The sequence below is a fragment of the Pseudorasbora parva genome, chromosome 8, assembly GCF_024679245.1.
Source record: "Pseudorasbora parva isolate DD20220531a chromosome 8, ASM2467924v1, whole genome shotgun sequence".
NCBI lineage: Eukaryota > Metazoa > Chordata > Actinopteri > Cypriniformes > Gobionidae > Pseudorasbora > Pseudorasbora parva.
Genome location: NC_090179.1, coordinates 3,436,400 through 3,456,993, shown reverse-complemented (window position 1 = coordinate 3,456,993; position 20,594 = coordinate 3,436,400). Strand labels below are relative to the sequence as shown.

At 40.4% G+C, this 20,594-nt stretch overlaps 1 protein-coding gene across 2 annotated transcripts; it reads left to right on the top strand.

Moving 5' to 3' along the window:
- The first annotated feature begins 986 nt into the window (after window positions 1-986).
- nudt8 (nudix hydrolase 8) lies at window positions 987-19,395 on the top strand. 2 transcript variants are annotated; one of them, XM_067449944.1, is made up of 5 exons: window positions 987-1,097; window positions 5,472-6,269; window positions 13,720-13,852; window positions 18,591-18,668; window positions 18,781-19,395. In XM_067449944.1, the coding sequence occupies exons 2-5, from the start codon at window positions 5,473-5,475 to the stop codon at window positions 19,009-19,011; spliced, it is 1,239 nt and encodes a 412-aa protein (XP_067306045.1). In that variant the 5' UTR covers window positions 987-1,097; window position 5,472; the 3' UTR covers window positions 19,012-19,395. The 2 variants fall into 2 exon arrangements, with proteins under 2 accessions (XP_067306045.1, XP_067306046.1); XM_067449945.1 differs by having other exon boundaries at window positions 18,591-18,663; window positions 18,781-18,944.
- Window positions 19,396-20,594: the final 1,199 nt, after the last annotated feature.

Here is a 20,594-nt window from a genome sequence, read left to right as displayed (position 1 = left end):
ATACATGTTTGAAAAAAGTTTATTTTTTTAAAATACAAAACAATAGAACACATAGGACTTGTATCGTTATTATTTAGGATGCATTACAATACACTGTGTCATGTTTTTTGCAAGATATCAAGGGTAAAATATTTAGTGGTAATACAAATATTTTATAAGCTGGTCTCAAATAACTATCCTACATTAGAAATATATTTCATAATATTTTTTTATCCTCCAGCTAGCCTTTTCTGGTCTTCTGTGTTTGGAGATGTGAATTGGTGAAAAGCTTGGTGAACAGTGGATGAATTCAATTTAAAAATAAAAAATAAAATAAAAACTATATATATATATATATATATATATATATATATATATATATATATATATATATATATATATATATATATATATTACATTAGATATTGATTACTCTTATTTCTGGGAATGCTGAAAATGAAACTATTTATTTTTAAATGAGGAATGATCAATGATTATGGTATAGAGAAAGGCATACTCCATACAATTATTAATATTAATGGGAAAATTTTACATTCATAAAATGGTAAGACTCCAAACCTAGCTTACTTAATTATTATTAATAATTTTTTCAGGCTTTATTGTTCTGTTTTGTGCAATGTTCTGCACGAGAAAAAAAGTCAATTAGAGCTAATAAAATTGAAAGCAGTATGAATGGATGTTATATAAAATAGCAAAATTGTCCTTTTGTTTGTTATAATTTTGTTCTTGTCCTCTGGAACTGTTTTAATTTATTTTACTTTATAGCTACATTGTATTATTTTATTTATTTATTTTGCTTTGAATTGTCTTGACTTTTGTGCAGCATGTAAACAGTTGTTGAGAGTAGGATTAGACTGCAGTAAACACTACAAACATGCTCTTTTAGATAATTTACCGTAAAAGGTTAAAATAATAATGAATGTGTTTGTTTAGTCACTTTGTGTACTAAGCAGTGGTGTGTGTGTAAATGTGTGTCCAATAGGTGGCGAAATGCGCCTCTTCAACCTATGTCTTCAACATTCAAACACACACCGAAGAAGAAGTTTCTGTCACAACATCCGTTCACCGTCAAAGTGCTGATTTTGGGTTATTTTAAGGTGAGTTTTAAAATGTTTTATATAATTTATTCAAAATTTAAACAGATGTTTGGGGTGTATTATAGTGATTACGTTTCCACGTAACGATATATTTAAATAAATATAAATGACTGATCAGGATGAGTTAGTTGTGATACATGTTTTTTCAACAATTATGTTAATATGTGATAACGACTCGTTAAATTACTCTATGTTGTTTCCGCTCCCTTTATGGTCTTTTCGCGTGCCTTATATTTCAAACTAAACCTTATTATAAATGTTAATCCTTACAATAAATACATCATTTTGAAGTATTTGGATCCCATGCGAGCTGCCATAAGGTCTCAGTTAATGTAAGATTTTGAGTTCAATGTATGTTTATAATGATGCAGTAAAGTGATGAATAACTTTTATATTTATCGAGGCACAGTATAATATTTAATTTGAACGGTTTCTCCCCATAGCATCAGTAAAAAGGGGTTAACTTTTATATAGTTAGTTTTCTGTTTCTGGATCTAAACAGCTTGATCAAGCTGAACTGGCTCATATAGGGTCCTAAGGTACAGCTCATCCATCATTTCGATCAGTTCAGAGTCTGAACTTCAGACCAACTACAAATTACTATAAATGACTAGTAGATCGGTGTGAAACCAGCTACTGTCCGACGGATAACGCCTTCTCACATCAGCTACAGTCAGAATATATCATTGTATTCAGAAAGACCCATACTGTGCCATTTATTATTTCACTTCACATACAGCCAGTCTTGTTTTCTGCTTTTGCTGAACTCAAAATAACTATTTTGTCTTTATAAAATAAACCCAAAGACCCGAAACATACTTTGTTTCTATACCTAGCTTTTGCAGATGATTATTTAATATGCAGTATATTATAAATATGAACTATAAAAAAATAGCTAGTTTCCTTAGACAGACAGATGTGTTCTTTTAAATACCTTGAGGACAAAAAAAATATTTTTGCTGTGTAAATGTGTTTTATAATTAGCCTATTTAAAGCTAATATGTAATTTTTCCCCACTACACTAAAAATATTTTTGGTTTAACTTAAAAAAGGAAGTAACCTGGTTGTCTTAAAATGTTGAGTTTATTGAAATAAATAAAAAATAGTTGATATAATGAAGGAAATAGGTTTAATAAACAGAAACTCTTATTTATTATTGTATCTCTTTAAATATTATTGTATCTGAACCACACAACAAAAAGTGATAAATCATGAAAAAAGCACAATTTGGCATGTCTCGCTGCGTCATCACAAATAAAACATCACAAATTACCCAATATGCTTACAAAATATTTTAATAATTTTTGAATAAAGGTTGTCGAGTCTCAAAAATGTTCATTGTATTAACTCAATTATTTTTTATTTCAATGAACTGAAAATTTTAAGGCAACCAGGTAACTTATTTTTTAAATATTGTTTTAAAGTGTAGAGGTTGCTTATTCAAAACAAAGGTGTGTCTTGATTTCTTAAATTTGGCAGAGCTTTTATTCTGCCGCAGACGAGCTCTTCTCGGAAAAAAACAAAACTTTCTGAATCTTATTTAAGTGTATTTGACACAAAATACTTACTAGAGTTTAGATTCTCTACCCGAGCCCGAATCTGACCTGAACCGACCCGCGGGCCGGGTCGGGCTGAGATTTCCCTGCACTATCCTCGGGTCGGGTAGGGCCGGGCCCGTGATCAAGCGTTTGTTTTTTTTAATCATTAGCCTACTTTACTAGTCTAATTGGGTGGGCAGAAAGCTATGCTATAATCAGAAATTATATATATATATATATATAGCAAAGTAAGAACTAATACAACAACTAAGAAACAAATGTGTAGGCTACAAAGTTGCACAAGTCAGGATTAGTGTAAAAATGCGCGTTAAACTCACAGCTGGAGCAGTGATGGAGCGCAGCATTATAAACAGAAACGCTCTGAGTCAAGAGCTGCTCGCGGGAACACTGCACTCTGCTTAATTAAATATCTTCGAATCGTTTAGTTTAAAAGTGGACATTTCAAGCTTTCTATACGCATATTTCTCATGTCTGTGAGGCGAGTAGCTGCTGACCTTCGGTTTATTTATGAGACGCGCGCTCCAGTTCATGAGCAATGAAAGCAATCACTCCCACGACTTCACCTCACGATTATAGTCTGCTATTTGCTTTTTATTTATTAAATCCAGGCAATTGGCCTAAGAAACCTTTTTTAAAATTAAGATACAATTTAAACAAAACAAAATAAATGCTTTCTACAAAACAAAACTTAATATTAAACTAAATATAACCACCGAAATCATTTCTGACCCACTCGCATCTTTTCACTCATCGTAATCAGATGAAATGTAAATATAATATTATAATATTTAAACATAAATATGAAGGAAAAAACACATTGTTTAATGGCAACAACAAAGTAATCTACAGATAAATGTCTGAGCTGGATCTGAGCAAACATCAGTTTACCGGTGAGCGGATCATGAGCGCGCGCTGCGGATTATTGAGCGGAGTCAAGTCAGCTTTATTTATAGCCTATAGCGCTTTTATAATGACGATTGTTTCAAAGCAGCTTCAAAGTGTTAAACATGAAAATATTGCAACTAAATGTTATTCGGCTGTACAGTCGCTGTGGAGAAAACTGAAAACTAAATGTAGTTTTATCATGAGCCTCACCAGTCCGCTCCGCTTTGCTCATTACAGGCTCGTTCTTGTCAGAACACCCACGTATTGAACAATGGTCGGGTTTAAATCGGGCTCGGGCTCATAATTACAGTAAATGTGTCGGGCCGGGCCGGGCTCGGACACAACGTGCGCGGGCTCGGGTAGGGTCGGGCTTCATTTTTTGAGCCCGATCTAACCTCTAATACTTACTATGTCATACATCCAACTTGTTTTATAAAACTTTTGTCCATGTTTATCATAAGAATCAACTCCCAAACAGTGTAAATAAGGCAGAATGCATGAAAGAACTTTAGACTTTAATTAAAAAAAATTGTTTGACCAAAGAAAGAAAGACATGAACATCTTGGATGACGTGGGGGTGAGTTAATTAACAGTAAATGTTCATTCTTAAGTGAAGTAGGCTATTGTTTCATGGTACTGGCCCCGGGTCTCCCCCATTTAGGCTTTACAGATCAAACCAGAGGAATCCACTTCGGTGTTAAAGGGGGGGGTGAAATGCTGTTTCATGCATACTGAGCTCTTTACACTGTTAAAGACTTGGATTCCCATCCTAAACATAGACAAAGTTTCAAAAACTAATGTTGGCCGTTTGATGGAGTATTTCTGTGTCAAAAATACTCCTTCCGGTTTCTCACAAGTTTCGGCGAGTTTTTTTCGAGTATGGGTCGACTTGACGTTAATAGAGCGGAAGGTCCTTGTATGGGCCGTACGGGCTCTTCTCCCGGTAGGGTGCGCGCACGTGACTAGAGCGAGAGAGGAAATGCACGCACATAAACACTCTCAGCTGCAGATCCAAGCGTCCGTGAACACTTCTGTCGCGCCGCGCTCCACTTTATTCCTATGGGTGACGTCGAGCGACTTCAGCGCTTCAGCACAGCATTCCGGGAAGGCAGCGCTGCATTTGAACCGATTTGAACGCAGAAATGACGAGAAGCTTCACAGCATCGCTTCAGTCGCGTCTAAAAGTGGATCTCCACCGTTCACTGCTGTCAGGACTTTACCAAATCATACCAAAGAAGTGTGTTTTTGACGGAGCGGTCGCAGCGATAAAGGTTCGGTCCTGCTTTGGAAGCAGCCGGTGAGTTAAACTGCTTCAAATGTCTCTGCTGTCGGCTATCGTCGCGTGAGTAAACATCAGTAAACGACACGATCGCGTGCTTCGTCATTCAAATGCGCTAACGGACTCCATTGCTGTTCTCTGTATAACGTTACACTAGTCTGACGTGCAAAACCGTTTTGCTTGCTACTTCTAAGGTTTAGTCGCATACAATAGTCCATAAACCGAATCATGTCCTCATAAACTGCGATTAAACACACACATGTTGACAGGCCCCTAAATACAGTCCATACCACAGAGACGGACGTCCTGCTGCTGCTGTTTCTCCTGTTCAATTTATTTCTGCCTCAGATTTGATTCTGGATCATATATCTATTAGCTGAGATAGCGATGGGCTTCTCCACGCTTGAGGACGTCACCGCTTTGTGCGCATTCGTCATTCTTTAGCTCCGCCCACACGATACGCCTCTAGGGGCTCGGTTTTTCCGTAAAGACTCGGTACAGCCCATATTTCTTTTATAAATATAATAAAACTAAAGACTTTTCGGAGATATGAAGGATGCAATACTACTCTATAGGTACTCAAGATTGACATGAGATTGACTGAAACTGAGTGTTTCACCCCCCCTTTAATGTTAGCCTGTGTTTTTCCAGGATGTTTAGGACTCCACACATGAAGACTTGTGTACATCAGCTCAGGTTTCACAGATTGGAAGTGATGCTCCGAGACACTCGAATCCACCATGAACGGGCCGCCTGCAGCCGCTCTTCAAGTGTCCTGCGAGGAGATGAGCAACTACACGGGTACTGCTGCTCCAATTCTGCTCCAACGTCCCCTCGCACCCTTTGCTCCATCTCAAGTTCTGTCGTTTTGGACACTTCTGAACACATACCTCCGAGACGGATATGCATTAGCACTCCTTTGCTATTGACGCACATGAATTTCAGTAGTGTTAGCTGGATACATACACCAAAGACTTCCTTCCTGTTTTTACACGCTCCATCACAATGCCCCACTGCGGCTTACCAGAGCAGGTGCCTTCCGCCCGAAAGCAAAATGGAGAAATGCCAAAATTCACCTGAAAGCAATATTACAAGACAAACATGCATCTTAAAACGCAGCACAAATAGCACAGGCCGCTTTCAGTGGTTGGCTAGCATAGGCCTGTGGTCGAGGCGTGTTAAAGCCGCGAGTCGATCTGCAGAGCTCACGCTTCAGACTCGCGGGCTGCACAGAGACGGCCATCAACGGGCTGTCGCAGACGAGTGTTTGTCTGCAGGAAATGAGGCTCGCTGCAGACGCTCGCTGCAAGCCAACGCTGCGCTGTACGAGCGGGAGCGGAAGAGCTGGGCGGCGGTGCTGGTGTGTCTGTGTGCCGAGAGCGGGGATCCTGCGCTCCTGTTCACTCTCAGATCAGCCCAGCTGAAGGGGCGGCACAAAGGGGATGTCAGGTTGGTATGCGCAGCACTAAAGGTGCTTTCTAAAGCACTATTCGCACGGGATTAGTATTATCTAGGGACCTCTGTGATTTAGAAATGACTTCCCCACATCTGAATTTTGTGTGGCACATTCGCACGGGATAAGCAAAGCCTGTGACTTTACTCGAATTTACTGACTTATCTTCCGGATATGATGTCAAGTAGGAGTCTGCCATATATCGTCCACGATAATACCGGCACACATTTTTACATGATAAAAAAAGTGTCATATCACATATCAATGATATAGCGACGCGATTTGGCGCATCTACTTTCCCTAACGAGCACAACAACACCTGTCTGAGTGAGAAGAGCAGCATGCCAGCCTCCGATGATGATGATGATTTAGTACCTAAAAGGAGCTACTAGGTTACAAGAAGTCAGCTCTCTTGACATCTGACATAACAATGACAACTTAAAGCTGTTATTGATGTTTGCAGCGCAATATTTGACCGGAAGGGTAACATTGACGGTTATTTTCGTCAGTTACGGTTAGTTAGATCTAGCATTGTGCACGCTTCGAATGAGACACAGAGATCAAGTAAGTAGTGAATAAAGTAATATGTTTATTTGAATGAATGGATTATAGCATTTATTTGAATTATAGAGAGAGAGAGAGAGAGAGAGAGAGAGAGACATACATGCGTGACTGCGTCTGTTCAGACCATAGACCGTAAAAAAAAAGACTCGACATCATCCGTTTCCACTTGCCATATTTGAAGCTTTCAGGCGGGGGTACACAGCGCTGACATCTTGGGACCGACATCTTGGGACCGAGTTTGCGCAGTAGCGATTTCGGGACCGGAGTTGCAAAGTAGAGCGCAGGAAGTAGAGCAGGAAGGACAGCTGCGATATCAAAAGCCCGCCCACTAGGGCTGGGACAACGCGTCGACGTCATCGATGACGTCGACGCAAAAAATACGTCGACGCAAAATATGCGCGTCGATTCGTCAGACTCAAAATAAAGATGGCGGCGCCGGAGAGTAGTAGCAACCATAGATGTACATAATAAAGTATATTATGTAATTAAGTATATTATTTATTATGTATATCTATGGTAGCAACACGAGTGGCTCCTCAGACTTTCAGAAGTGCAAGGCTTGCGGGTTGGCCACAGTCTATGGGGTTGGCGCGCGGTGCGCACGGAGCATCACAGGCATGCGCGCACGCGTTTTGTTGTCACGGCTACATAAACAAATTTCTGCACACAGGAAGACAGATGTTTTGGTAATATTTGATGTATTTTAATCACAAAAACAAACGTTTGCATCAAGAAAGCATCGGACATTGGCTACGTTACCTACATAATAAGCTGTTTTAAATTTAAAATGTTCAATGTCTAATCGCGCTGATGTGACCGAGGGTATCCATCCTCTAAGTGAGCAGTTTCATCCCAGGACTATTCCGGTTTTAAACGGAATATTGGCGCCCGTAATGCACTCTACATGTAACTTTTTTCACTGTCATGCCGCGGATGCGCGTGGCGTTTCTGTTGCGGGTCAGCCACGGGGCTGCGTGGCGTTTTCTCTGCCTCTGCACACTAGAAGCGTGTCTGACGCGGCGCTGCTGCTGCTATTGATGCGGAGGGAAGCCCTATTCCTAATGTTAAACATAAATAGCCTACTGATACAGCAAAGAAAACGTCGGGAGTAGCCACATATCTATGGTATTGACGGCAAAATAGGCTACAGAATATTTCGTTTTGTATTGATAGTTGCAATATTTCAAAATCGATAATTGACGTTTTTTATTATTACAATTAGGCCTATATCTGCATTTATGTAAACCTACAGACTTTCAAACATGAAAATGTAATTTAATAATATGTATTCGTGTCAAAATGATATATAAACATCTTTTCCTATTCTATTTTGCCTGGAGACGCTCCCAACATGCGTGAAAAATAGGCGCTCTTCTATTTCCAGCATGCACGCGTTTTCCGCGCGTCACAGGCAGTGTGCAAACTCCAACCTGTTAACATATGAGCCGAAACAAAAACGGACACGCCACGCAGCTGAGACGCTCACGCTTGCAGTGTGTCCCCGGATTTGATTAACCAACTTGTTGATATTTAATCGATGGGCATAGCCTGTAGGCTGAGTTGCATACATAGAACAATCGTATAATATGTTTCTTTGTTGTAGGTTAATACTTATTTATTTGTGTGTGTGTGTGTGTGTGTGTGTGTGTGTGTGTGTGTGTGTGTGTGTGTGTAGCCTACTTTATGTTTTCAAGGTTTTATTGAATGCATTGCTCTTGTATAGTCTTAATTTGGAATTTTGTTGCCCCTGGAGCGCCATTAACTTCATACTGGCGATTAACTCCTGGATGAAGTGGTTGTGCCAGTGCGCGCCAGCAGCTGTGCGATCCCCAAACCCAGTGCAAGGCTATGCGGACGATGTAGAAATCTCCTCAAGAGATGAAAGCGTAATTTCCAAAATGCTCCTCCGCACAGATGAGTTCATAAGGTGGTCAGGTTTAGACATCAAACATACTAAATGTGCTGCATTTTATGAGAGACGCAGTGGAGGAAACAGATGGTACCGAGCTAAGTCTGACAAACCCCCTGCTTTCACATTAATGCAGAAACCCATCCGTCTGTATGAACGTCACGAAACGTATCCTTATCTGGGTCATAAATTTAACATTAGTGGTGATTGGGAGGAACAGATCACAGAGCTGAGTCAAGAGTACATCCAAAGACTTGGGCTGATCGATGCTGCCCCACTCCCCATAATGATGAAAATTGAGGCCGTCAGGCTGATTGCAACGGCTAAAATTCAACATCTTTTCCCGAATGTACATATTCCTCAACATACATTGTCAGCAATGAACAACGAAACGGTGAAGCTGGTGAGGAAGTGGTTTTGTCTTAATAATCGTACAACTCGCGACATTATCTTCCAGCCGCGCAGGAGCGGAGGTCTCGGCGCTCCAAACATCGAATGGCTCTACACCGCTTCCAGAACAGGACATCTCATTAATATGCTTAACAACGACGATACAACCGTTAGAGAACTAGCACGTGAATCGCTCTTTTTACATCTACAGCGTCGCTAAATACCTGCTGCATCCACAAACGAGTCTCAGTTTCTTGGCTTTAAATTAAAGCAGAACGGAAAGCTGGACATCAGAGCAGCCGGATTTGGAGTGCGCTCCGATTGGCTGGATTTAAATGATCTCTGCCACCGTACAGGAATACAGCTGTCCTGGCTGGGCTCTGACGGGGAAGTAGCTGCTCTTAATGACAATATAATCACCGATCCGCTGGTTTCCACTCTGGTGATCTTAAATAAAGACAATACATCTCACCAGCTTCAGATTAAACACATAAGAGCCTTAATTCTTAATCTTAGACAGACCCAAAGTGGACAGCACTGGACGGGCCTCAGATTACAAGGAAAACTTGCATTACTTCAATTTGCTGACCATTCAGTGTCTCATTCTGTCCTGACAAACTCCTCAATCTCAGAGGACATCTTAATATTCATGATTAAAGCAAGATTACAATGCCTCCCAACTAAGTACAATCTGGCAACATGGTATCCATCAAAGCATGAGCCTCACTGTATATTACACCCGACTCAGCAGGAGAACGAAACTGTTGCTCATATTCTAAATGGATGCCACAATTATAAAGGACTTTATGTGGCCAGACACGACCGTCTGGTTGATCTGGTCGCAAAGGACTTGCAAAAGAGAAATTATGGACATGAGAGTAAGATTTACAAGCATAGCACCGTACAGGTGAACTGGTTTCATCAGAATACATCTGACAGTGACTATTTTAAAGACATTCCCAATACTCCTGACATCGTAATTGTAAAAGAGGTCATGAAGTGTGTATGCATTTTTGAAGTGGGTTGCTGTTTTGATTTGTATATGGACACTTGTTACTATTCAAAACTATTGAAATATCAACCACTGGTAGATCTCATTCAAAGATTGGGCTATAGATGTACATTAATAACTCTGGTGTTTGGGAGTTTAGGCCATGTCCATAAGAATGTGGTTAGAGGGATGCAGTTGGGGGGACTGCAAAAAAAGGAGGCAAAAAGGCTTGCTAGATTTTGCTCCGTTTCAGCCACCATAGGGAGCATGCAGATATGGAGACGGAGATGTTTTGTTTATCCTTAACGTGTAAAGCATTATAAATGAAAGGCCTTGTAGAAGTGTGTGAGCTGTGAACTGTAGACCTGTCACCTTGTCATTGACTCTTTCCAGAGTATTTGGATCTTGTTATCTTGTGCAATGTCTATCAGATCCAAATAAAAGCATTCATGTGTGTGTGTGTAGCCTACTTTATGTTTTCAAGGTTTTATTGAATGCATTGCTCTTGTATAGTCTTACTTTGGAATTTTAAGAGCAATAAACATATATTGCAATGTTAAGGAATTCGTTTTTTCATTCAGATAATTAAATCAACATGTATAAATTGCTATTAGGCAATTAATGGGGAGATAATCGGTAATCGAATCGGACAGGAAAAATTAATCGTTAGATTAATCGATGCATCGAAAAAATAATCGCTAGATTAATCGTTTAAAAAAGAATCGTTTATGCCAGCCCTACCGCCCACACTCTCACAGATGCAGAACAATTAATTATGGTGTGAAATAAACAGTTATGGAAATGTAGAAATTAAAGCTAAAGCTCTAATCTGCTCCCAAAAATTCCGAAAAAAGTCCGTTAGTGCCTCAGTGACAACTTCACTCAGAGAAGCCGTCAGTCTCAGCTGTCAATCATGACGTCACACCTCCTGTTTTTATAGCATCAAATAACTAACTCAAACTAAACTTATTTTAAAAACGAACACTTGAAATGAAATCATCGTGATGATAACTGCCTTCAGTGACATAAACTAACTTTGGGGGGGAAATATTTGAAGTGTAATTTTATTGTTTAGTTTGCCTCGCGTCCGTTAGAAACACAGAGAGGCGGCTACACTGGGACCGGTCACCGGGGGGCGATCGAGGCGCGAAAGCTTCAGTATCTGAGAGGGAGACTGCAGGCTTGGTTCAGACAATGCAGATGTGCGTTTATTGCTTTAAAATAGCGAGTAGCCCCATCATTGCTGAGAAATATAATGTAGTGATCCAGTAGCTTAGCTATTTTGTTGCTAAGTCACAAGGCGGTGTTGATAACTAGTTTCCGTGCTCCTGAATCTGCAGCGCAATCTCTGTATGCGAGTGACATGTGTGCGATTCAGAATGAAGCCAATCAGAATTGAATATTCAGACAGACCATGGCATAAATGACTTTAGTTATTGCTATAAATCTTGTTTTTTTTTTTTTGTGAAAAGTGAAAACACTAATACCTTTTACCTTATGATAGTAGATTTACACTTTCAATTAAATATTCTCTCATCAGTGACATTAGCTTATTAAAAAAGGAGAAACAATGCTGTTAATTTTGTTTGCACTAATAAATGCTGCTGCCTACCAGCTGCAATAACCAATAAAACTTTGTTCCATATATTTTTTTCTATATCGTCATAAATTTTGTTAACGCAAATATTCTTGAAATACTTTGATATAATATTGAGGCTATATCACCCACCCCTAATGTCAATGTTTTTTCGTTATAGACATAGCTGTATGAAATCATAAACAGTCATATGTATCGATATCGTTTTGATTGTTTTATTGTAATAAAAGTTTTTTCGTGCAGTTAGAGAACAGACGCTACAATTACAAACTGAAGTGAACACAGACCAGCGGCAGGAGTCAGATTTCATTCATCACGAGTGAGAAGCTGACAATATACAGCGGTAGATTCAGTTTCAAAGCTCAGTGTAAAAGTGACCATTTAAGTGAGCTTGTCATTGTACTGTTCATTAAGAATAGTATTGATATTAATATTAAACACACCATTCAAGCAATTTGCTCCCAAATTGGTAATCATTCTAAAGGGAAAGTAGCCTGACAAGCCAGAGCCACATCAAGATGTTTGGTCTGGAAACTCACCATTGACAGCTCAATCCGAGGGGCGGATAAACGGTTGTCTTTCAAACTCCCTCTGCACGCGATAGGATAGCGCTACACCAACCAGAGCAACGAAGGTGAAGCGGAGCTCGCTGACAGATTAAACATTCGCGGTATCCGGTCGGCTAAACTCTGAACACATCTTCCCTTTTTAAGAATGACTTCAGTGCCGTTCTTTGTTCTTTTCTCAGAGAAAAGCTTAACTCAAGTCTTCCAGAGTCACGGTCAGAGCTGACTCGAAAGACCGCCGCCGTTCGCCAGTTTCTGTGTTTACTAGAAGCACGCAAACGCAACTCGGTCGTCGTCATTATGGCCCCGCCCACCGACTCTATACACGATGTGATTGGCCCGGCAAGAGTTAGGAGAACACAGCTCAGAAGGGTATTGAGAGTTGCTAGACGACACTCGCGGGCAGATTAAATTTGCTGCCGCTAGGGTGCGTCTAGATTTCTAGGCTAAAGGGAAAGTATAATCCGGGAATTCATAACGGTGCGCATTACGGCTGTTTCACACCGCAAGTGTGAGCAGCGCTTCAGCTTAACGACACCGTCACTGCAGCTGCGCGAGTGTATTCACACTGGAAGCGTTTGTACAGCGTCACAGCAGCGGCTCCCACAATGCTAGAGCCCTATTACATACTAAACTAAAAGAAAGTTTATTATATTTTCTGGCTCGTTTACTTTACTTTTTATAATCATAACCATACTTTCACCCAGACTGAATAATTAAAACAAGTTTAAAGGTAGGCTAAATCTTCTACAGATATTTTTTGTTCTCTGTTTTCTTTAATGACATACTCCAGTTATTATTAAAACACACCACACGTGCTTTTTGTGTGCATTTTGAGCGCTTTTTGTGTGATATTATATTTATTTTGTCCATCAAAAGTGTGCTTTCACTTTACACCATGACTGCAGCTGCTAAAACCTATGTAAAAGAAAGTTTATCATTTTTTCTTGCTCGGGCGTTATGAAACGGCCGTTATGAATGCAGCCTCCATTCTTCGTGAAAGATAAAGACCTAGATATAATAGAAATGCGCACGGGAAACAAAAACCTTGCAAAAATTATACGATCCGCCTTATCCTGGCCAAATCACAGAGATGCCGATTCACACGGGACTATTATCACAGGACCTCGGAGTTCGGCAAAATATGGTAGGTAATTTGCGGGGGAATTTTTACTTTGAAAATTACAGACATGGCCGATTCGCACGGGATTAAGATCCCAGACATGCTCTGCAATTATTATTATAACAAATCACCTAGCCTGGCTCCGCCCTCCTACGTACTTCCGCTCAATTTAAATTTTCCTTCAGTACTCTGTCTGGGACTGCGGTGTATTCTGAGCCCAAATCTGGACATGGTTTTTGGATATTTTAATTCATAAATCTTACATATTGTGCCTTTAAACGCCATTCTCATCCCTGTTTGTGTTAGTTTTGCAGGGGGAAAGAAAGACCCGTCTGACAGATCTGTTGTAGATACGGCTCTCAGAGAAGCTCGTGAGGAGCTGGGAATCCACATCTCAGAAGATAAAGTGTGGGGTGTGATGAAACCGCTGCGTGATGCGGTGAGTTAGCACAGCAAATGTGCTATTGATTATAGACCTTATGTAGCCCCGCCCGTTTTCAGCGCTGTGCTCGTTGTGTTCTCTCTTCCGGTTTTGTGTTTCCACAGCATGAAGGTAAGATCTTACAGATTTATGAATGAACGACTCGTTTTTATAATCTGCTTTTCCTGGGTCAGAAATGGTTGTTGGTGGTGGCTGACAGACATGAGCCCCGTTTCCACCAAAATTACCCGGAACTATTTGTACCAGGAACTTTTTTACAGGAACTTTTCTCCCCCCCAGACCTGCAGCTGTCTGCGTTTCGACCGCGATAAAGTTCCGAGAAGATTAGGCAAATTAGTCCGGTGATGTAGGACTGCGCGCGACTGTTCCTCCAAATCAGTGAAGGACAGTAATCATTTGTGTGTGTACCGATTGAAAGATTTAGTGATCTGTTTACATGAGACGTTATCTAAACCGATCTGGTGTTTACATGTGATGACTTTCAATCGCAATCATTTTGTCACATGCAGTTTGTCTGCCGCACCAAAAATGTCAACGCTGTTTTCTCCAGCAGCTGGAGTGTGTTGACTGTAGCCATAGCAACTCTTAACGGCCACCAGGACTAATACAGTATTATTTATAGCTATTTGTTGTAAAGTGTAATAATCATCTCAGAAAAAAAAATCTTCTGTCAGGCGCAGTTAAAGTAAAAACTGCCCGGGGCAATATACGCTGTGTCATTACTCCAACATTATCTTCATAACTTACGAAATAAAAAGTTTAGCCCTCAGAAAAATGAGCTTTCCTCTCTTGTCAACATGAGCGCGGCGCGCGCCGTCACGTCATGTAAGGACGCACACTTAAAAGTAATCGGTCAGGTCGTTTACATGGTGAAAAAAAATTAATAACGAGTATGGAAGAGATTCAAGCTTTGCTGCTTTTGCTGGTTATGTATAGGTTTACTAAAGAGGTAATTAACAATGACAGAAAAGAGCACTAATATGCAGATTCAGCAGCATGCAGCATATTCAGAAAGCTTGTAAAGCTAGATTTAAAATGACAATGTATATTATTATCAGCTATTACGGACATTGAACGTGAGATGGCTGAGACGACCGCGCGCCACCAGACAGAGAGCAAAGACTGATATTTACTGAACGCAGAACGAACCTCGCAAAAGACTTAAAAATGCCGGTTGAACTGCGTGAGCTCAACCAATCAGCATGTTCAGCGCCCAAGTCCCGCCCTCGAAAGTTCCTGAACTTTGAAAAAGTACTACCTCGCGAGCAGGGCCGTTTGGAGGGGGAAATATTTACCCGGAACTCCAATTTTACCCTGGTTCCTGCGGTCTAAACACACGAAGTACCACCCAAAGTTCCTAGTTCCTGGGTAAAGTTCCTGTGGTGGAAACGGGGCTATGGTCATCCCCACACACACACACGCGTGCACACACCCTTTAATTATCAAGTCAAGAGAGTGAACAACATAGATGAAGGCCTAGTCCACACGTACACGGGTATTTTTATTACCAGAGTTTTTCCTCCTCCGTTTTAAAAAACAATCGTGTCCACATAAGCACGGTTTAAAAAAAAATTCTGTCCGCATGAGAACGCAAAACTACGCTATGATTGGCTGCCTGATTTCCATATGGGTCCCATTCACTGCACCGATGCACATTGCACTGACTGAGGGATGCCATGGACTCAAGTGAAACCCTTCTACAAGTTCCTTTACTTTGGACTCAGTGACAGGTAACTGTATACACAGGTGCAGGGCCGAAGTGGACTGTAATAGCTTCACACACTTGCTTTACTATTTTGTATTATTGCATTCTGGCGCCTTTGTTCAATACAATGAAATAACTGAACATGTATCTGTAGGATATACATGTGATAAGCGCTGTTAGTGGAGTCCACCGCATAGAATCGACTCACGTAAATCAAAAGGAGATGTGGAAAATCTGACGTCAAACAAAGGAAAGAACGGCGTGCACTTCAATTTAAAAAGCCAAAATCTTCGGTTTCACCATCTACACGACAACGCTGTAACCGGAGTTTCTAAATATCTTCACCCTGGCCGGAGTTTTCAAAAAAGTCCGGTTTTAGTAACCGGATACAGCGTTTGCGTGTGGACGAACAGCCAAACCGCGTAGAAAAAGCTGCGGTTTTGAAAATACCCGTGTTCGTGTGGACAGGGCCGAAGAAAGTAATATTATTTCACTATTTGAAATTCACCGGCCTGCCGACGGGCTTATGTTTTGTTAAGTTAGCCCGTCTGGAAAACACACAGCCCCTGGACGTTGGGCTTTACAAGCCCTGGCCCATAACATTACATGTCCAAGTCTGGTCCTGAATCACAATGAACCAACAAATAAAGGATTCTCCAGCCTGTGACAGAGTGCTAAGGTATGTTCTGTTAGACACGTACACATAATCAAAACGAACAATGCAATACTGTCAACAGATAAAAAGACATGTTTTACTCACATAAGTGTGTTGCACCATTCCTGTCGGATCCAATATAGAAGGCATAGCATTGTGTTTTAATCTCACAGGGTATCCGCGGGGTCTTGAAAAGTCTTAAAAGGTGATAAATCAATTTTGGGAAAATTAAGACCCTTATAAAGTATTAAAAAGTCTTATCAGGGCTTTATAAAGTCTTAAATTTTGAAATTATTTTGTTCAAGCTTTGTCAAAAGAGTTTGACTCCAAAAAGTATTTATGAATATATTTATTTTCATCCCCATAAGTGTTAAAAAACAACGGGGCGCTCAGTCTGAGATCGGCTCGGAGCGCGTGCGCCAGGGATGGAAATTAGCACCGCCACAAGCCAAGTGCGGCTGATTTTGAGTTGTGGCGGGTAAACTCGCTTCACCTACCGAGCTGTTTCACCTCTTTGCAAACTTTGTTCAATGCATGCGAGTGCTGCCGTATGTGCGCATATGACCAGTCTTTTTCTCCGTCATCACTCACTTGAAGACGCGCTGTGAGACTCACGCGCGCTGAGAGAAGATCTGACGCTGTGCATCATCCGAGAGCGCGCGCTCGTCTCACAGCGAGCAAATACTGAGTTCTCTTTCAAGTCTTGCGCTTACACGGACAAACTCACACAAGAAGTATGTCCATCTTGATGAGTATCCTAGCAGACATAGTCTGAATATGCCTTTAGTGAACTGTATAGTATGCACAGTCGAGAAAGACGAGCATATCCCTGCATCAGGTCTTAAAGGTGCAGTAGCCTTTACTGCTGCCTGAGTGATGTCCTTATGTTTAGTTTGACATTAAACAATGCTCTTGATTGATTAGCTTTTGTAAGTTTAATAAGGATTAATCTTTCATTTAAACAGTTAAATATGCAGTTATTTTACATTTGATTACTTTATTCAATTTCTGTACCTTTCTGCAGGCCAGTAGGCCTGTACATTATTATTTAATGAACATGAGTGAGGTCGAGCTAAACATTCTAGTTTGAATTTTATTTTTTCGGTTTTCTGCTTTGGTTTCTTCTTTTTTTGTTTCGGCCAAGAATTGTGATTTCGGTGAGTCCCTACTGACAATGTTCTGCTCGGTGTGTTGTCAACACGCTTCAAAGATGCCAGAACAAATAGTTTCATTCTTGGGACTAAAAACCATAAAACTGGAAGCCATAAAAGACCACAAATCATCGTGAAAATGTCAGTATTTCATTGAGACTTGAGATTAAATAAACTGCTTAAGTATTGTAGAGCTTGTAGTATTAATTTGTTAAAAACAAAAAAGTGGCTGGTAAAAACATTGAGTGGTAGAATTTGAAAAAAGTTAATTTCCATCCCTGGCGAGCGCTGTCTACGGGTGACATCATGTATTTTGCGAAATGCGCAGTTAGGTAATGTCGCCCTCCATACGTTGTAAAACAGATATGCAATATAAACAATACAAAATTGGCCTACGATAGAGATTTTAAGTCTGCATTCGATTACAACTGTTTATTAAAGGTTTGTTGCAGATTAGAACTTGAAGTGCGATGAGGTCTTAAAATATTTTGAGAAGGTCTTTAAAAAGTCTTAAAAAGGTATTGAAATGAACTTCAGGATTCCTGCATATACCCTGTCTCAATATGTCTGCAAATCTAGTGTCGACCTGAGACTTGTTTACAAACGATTCCGCAGTGAACATGTCTTCCCCACGTGAGCTGGAACTTCATTAAAAATAAAGTTCAACCACACATTCCTAATATTAGGATCCGTAGGAAGCTTATTCAGGGACTGTGTTCTTCCACAACCAGGAATAGTGTAATATCTTGCTATCTTCTGCATGTTTATTGCTCGTAGCACAATCTGTTTAGCTCCACGAGTCGGTGGGCGGGGCTACAGAATCAGGCGTACACATTTATCTGTTGAGGCGGCATTTCTGCATTCTATGACCTCAATCCACATATTCTGAGATCTTGTTTTCTGGTGTCAATAAAAGCTTTACTTTGACTAACAAGGAAGTTTTCAGCTCTGAAACTTACAGGATTGTCTTATATCACAATGAACCTTTATATATCAAAGGCTCTTAGTTCATCACCTCTTAAAAAATGATCCTGGCTCTTCAAGCTTTATAATGACAGTTAATTATGAGATGTTGCAGCTGTAATTCCTCATCATCAGCATTAACAAGTGTGTGTCCATCAACAAACCCATGTGTGTGCATTTCTAGTTTAGAGCTTTAAACTATTTCTGAAGTAAAGATCAGTGCAATTCTTCATCTATTTGTTTGTGTTTCCTAATTTGCAGTCTGGAATGATGATTGCGCCTGTAATAGCCAATCTTGGACCATTGGAGATGCTCTCTTTTCGACCTAATCCAAGTGAGGTACAGTGCAGCAGTGGCACACCAGACAATTTACATCCCATCTCAATCTTTTCACTTCTAGTATTTGTCCTCAGATAAGTGTTGAGTAACACTTCACTTCTTTGTTTGACAGGTGGAGGAGATTTTTACCCTGACACTTGAACATTTATGTCAAGCCCAAAACAGAGGTTACACACACTTTCGCACTGGTGATCGTTACGGGTACACACTCCCTGTGTTTCACAGTCCTAAGTATCGAGTCTGGGGTCTCACGGCCGTGGCCTTAGATCACGCACTCAAACTTATTGTGCCACCAAAGCAACTGTTGGACCACAGCACCTTCACCACAGAAGCTGCTTGTTAATCTTAGCGAGCTCTGTCATATCAGAGCTCTGTCATATCAGTTTTTGGAAGAATCTCATGGAAAACTGCCAAGAAATGTCTGGGCCTTTAAAACTGGTTTTATGTCCTGTATTCATAAGATCTTTGAGGTGCAATATATCCCGGCCATTTCTCTGAGATTCCCTTTGCTGTGTTTAGGCTTTAAAAGTGTCAGGTTGTTTGACGTCATGCTTCCAGTGAAATGAAGAGTGTTCTTTTACACAACATACTTTGAATGTATTTTTGGGTTTTAGCATTTTGAGTTTTGTTTTAATCATCTTACCATAGATGGTTGTTTTAAATGTGAGTCTGTCAATTCATTTAACATCAATGCTTATAATAAAAGTGTTAAAATGCTTTAAAGGTTCATGGTAACTGTTCTAAATGTTTATTTCTCAATCCAGCACATGAATATCCATTTTCCTGCAGTTTAATTCTACCTTTAATCAAATTTACCCACCTCTACATGTCTTTGCTCCTGTGGCGTTCAACTAGAGTTTAGATACTCTGCCCGAGCCCGAGCCCAAACCTGACCTGAACCGAACCGCGGGCCGGGTCGGGCTGAGATTTCCCTGCACTATCCTCGGGTCGGGTAGGGTTGGGCCCGTAAACACGCGTTTGTTTTTTTAATCATTAGCCTACTTTACTAGTCTAATTGGGTGGGCAGAAAGCTATGCTATAATCAGAAATTATATATATATATATACAGTCTTGTTCAAAATAATAGCAGTACAATGTGACTAACCAGAATAATCAAGGTTTTTAGTATATTTTTTATTGCTACGTGGCAAACAAGTTACCAGTAGGTTCAGTAGATTCTCAGAAAACAAATGAGACCCAGCATTCATGATATGCACGCTCTTAAGGCTGTGCAATTGGGCAATTAGTTGAAAGGGGTGTGTTCAAAAAAATAGCAGTGTCTACCTTTGACTGTACAAACTCAAAACTATTTTGTACAAACATTTTTTTTTTTTCTGGGATTTAGCAATCCTGTGAATCACTAAACTAATATTTAGTTGTATGACCACAGTTTTTTAAAACTGCTTGACATCTGTGTGGCATGGAGTCAACCAACTTGTGGCACCTCTCAGCTGTTATTCCACTCCATGATTCTTTAACAACATTCCACAATTCATTCACATTTCTTGGTTTTGCTTCAGAAACAGCATTTTTGATATCACCCCACAAGTTCTCAATTGGATTAAGGTCTGGAGATTGGGCTGGCCACTCCATAACATTAATTTTGTTGGTTTGGAACCAAGACTTTGCCCGTTTACTAGTGTGTTTTGGGTCATTGTCTTGTTGAAACAACCGTTTCAAGGGCATGTCCTCTTCAGCATAGGGCAACATGACCTCTTCAAGTATTTTAACATATGCAAACTGATCCATGATCCCTGGTATGCGATAAATAGGCCCAACACCATAGTAGGAGAAACATGCCCATATCATGATGCTTGCACCTCCATGCTTCACTGTCTTCACTGTGTACTGTGGCTTGAATTCAGAGTTTGGGGGTCGTCTCACAAACTGCCTGTGGCCCTTGGACCCAAAAAGAACAATTTTACT

Bases quoted from the DNA above. Each gene is read 5' to 3' on its own strand.
- nudt8 (XM_067449944.1), top strand. From the start codon at position 5,473: ATGTTTAGGACTCCACACATGAAGACTTGTGTACATCAGCTCAGGTTT. The intron at 6,270-13,719 runs GTTGGTATGCGC...TGTTTGTGTTAG, and splicing joins CGGCACAAAGGGGATGTCAG to TTTTGCAGGGGGAAAGAAAG. The intron at 18,669-18,780 runs GTACAGTGCAGC...TTTGTTTGACAG, and splicing joins TTCGACCTAATCCAAGTGAG to GTGGAGGAGATTTTTACCCT.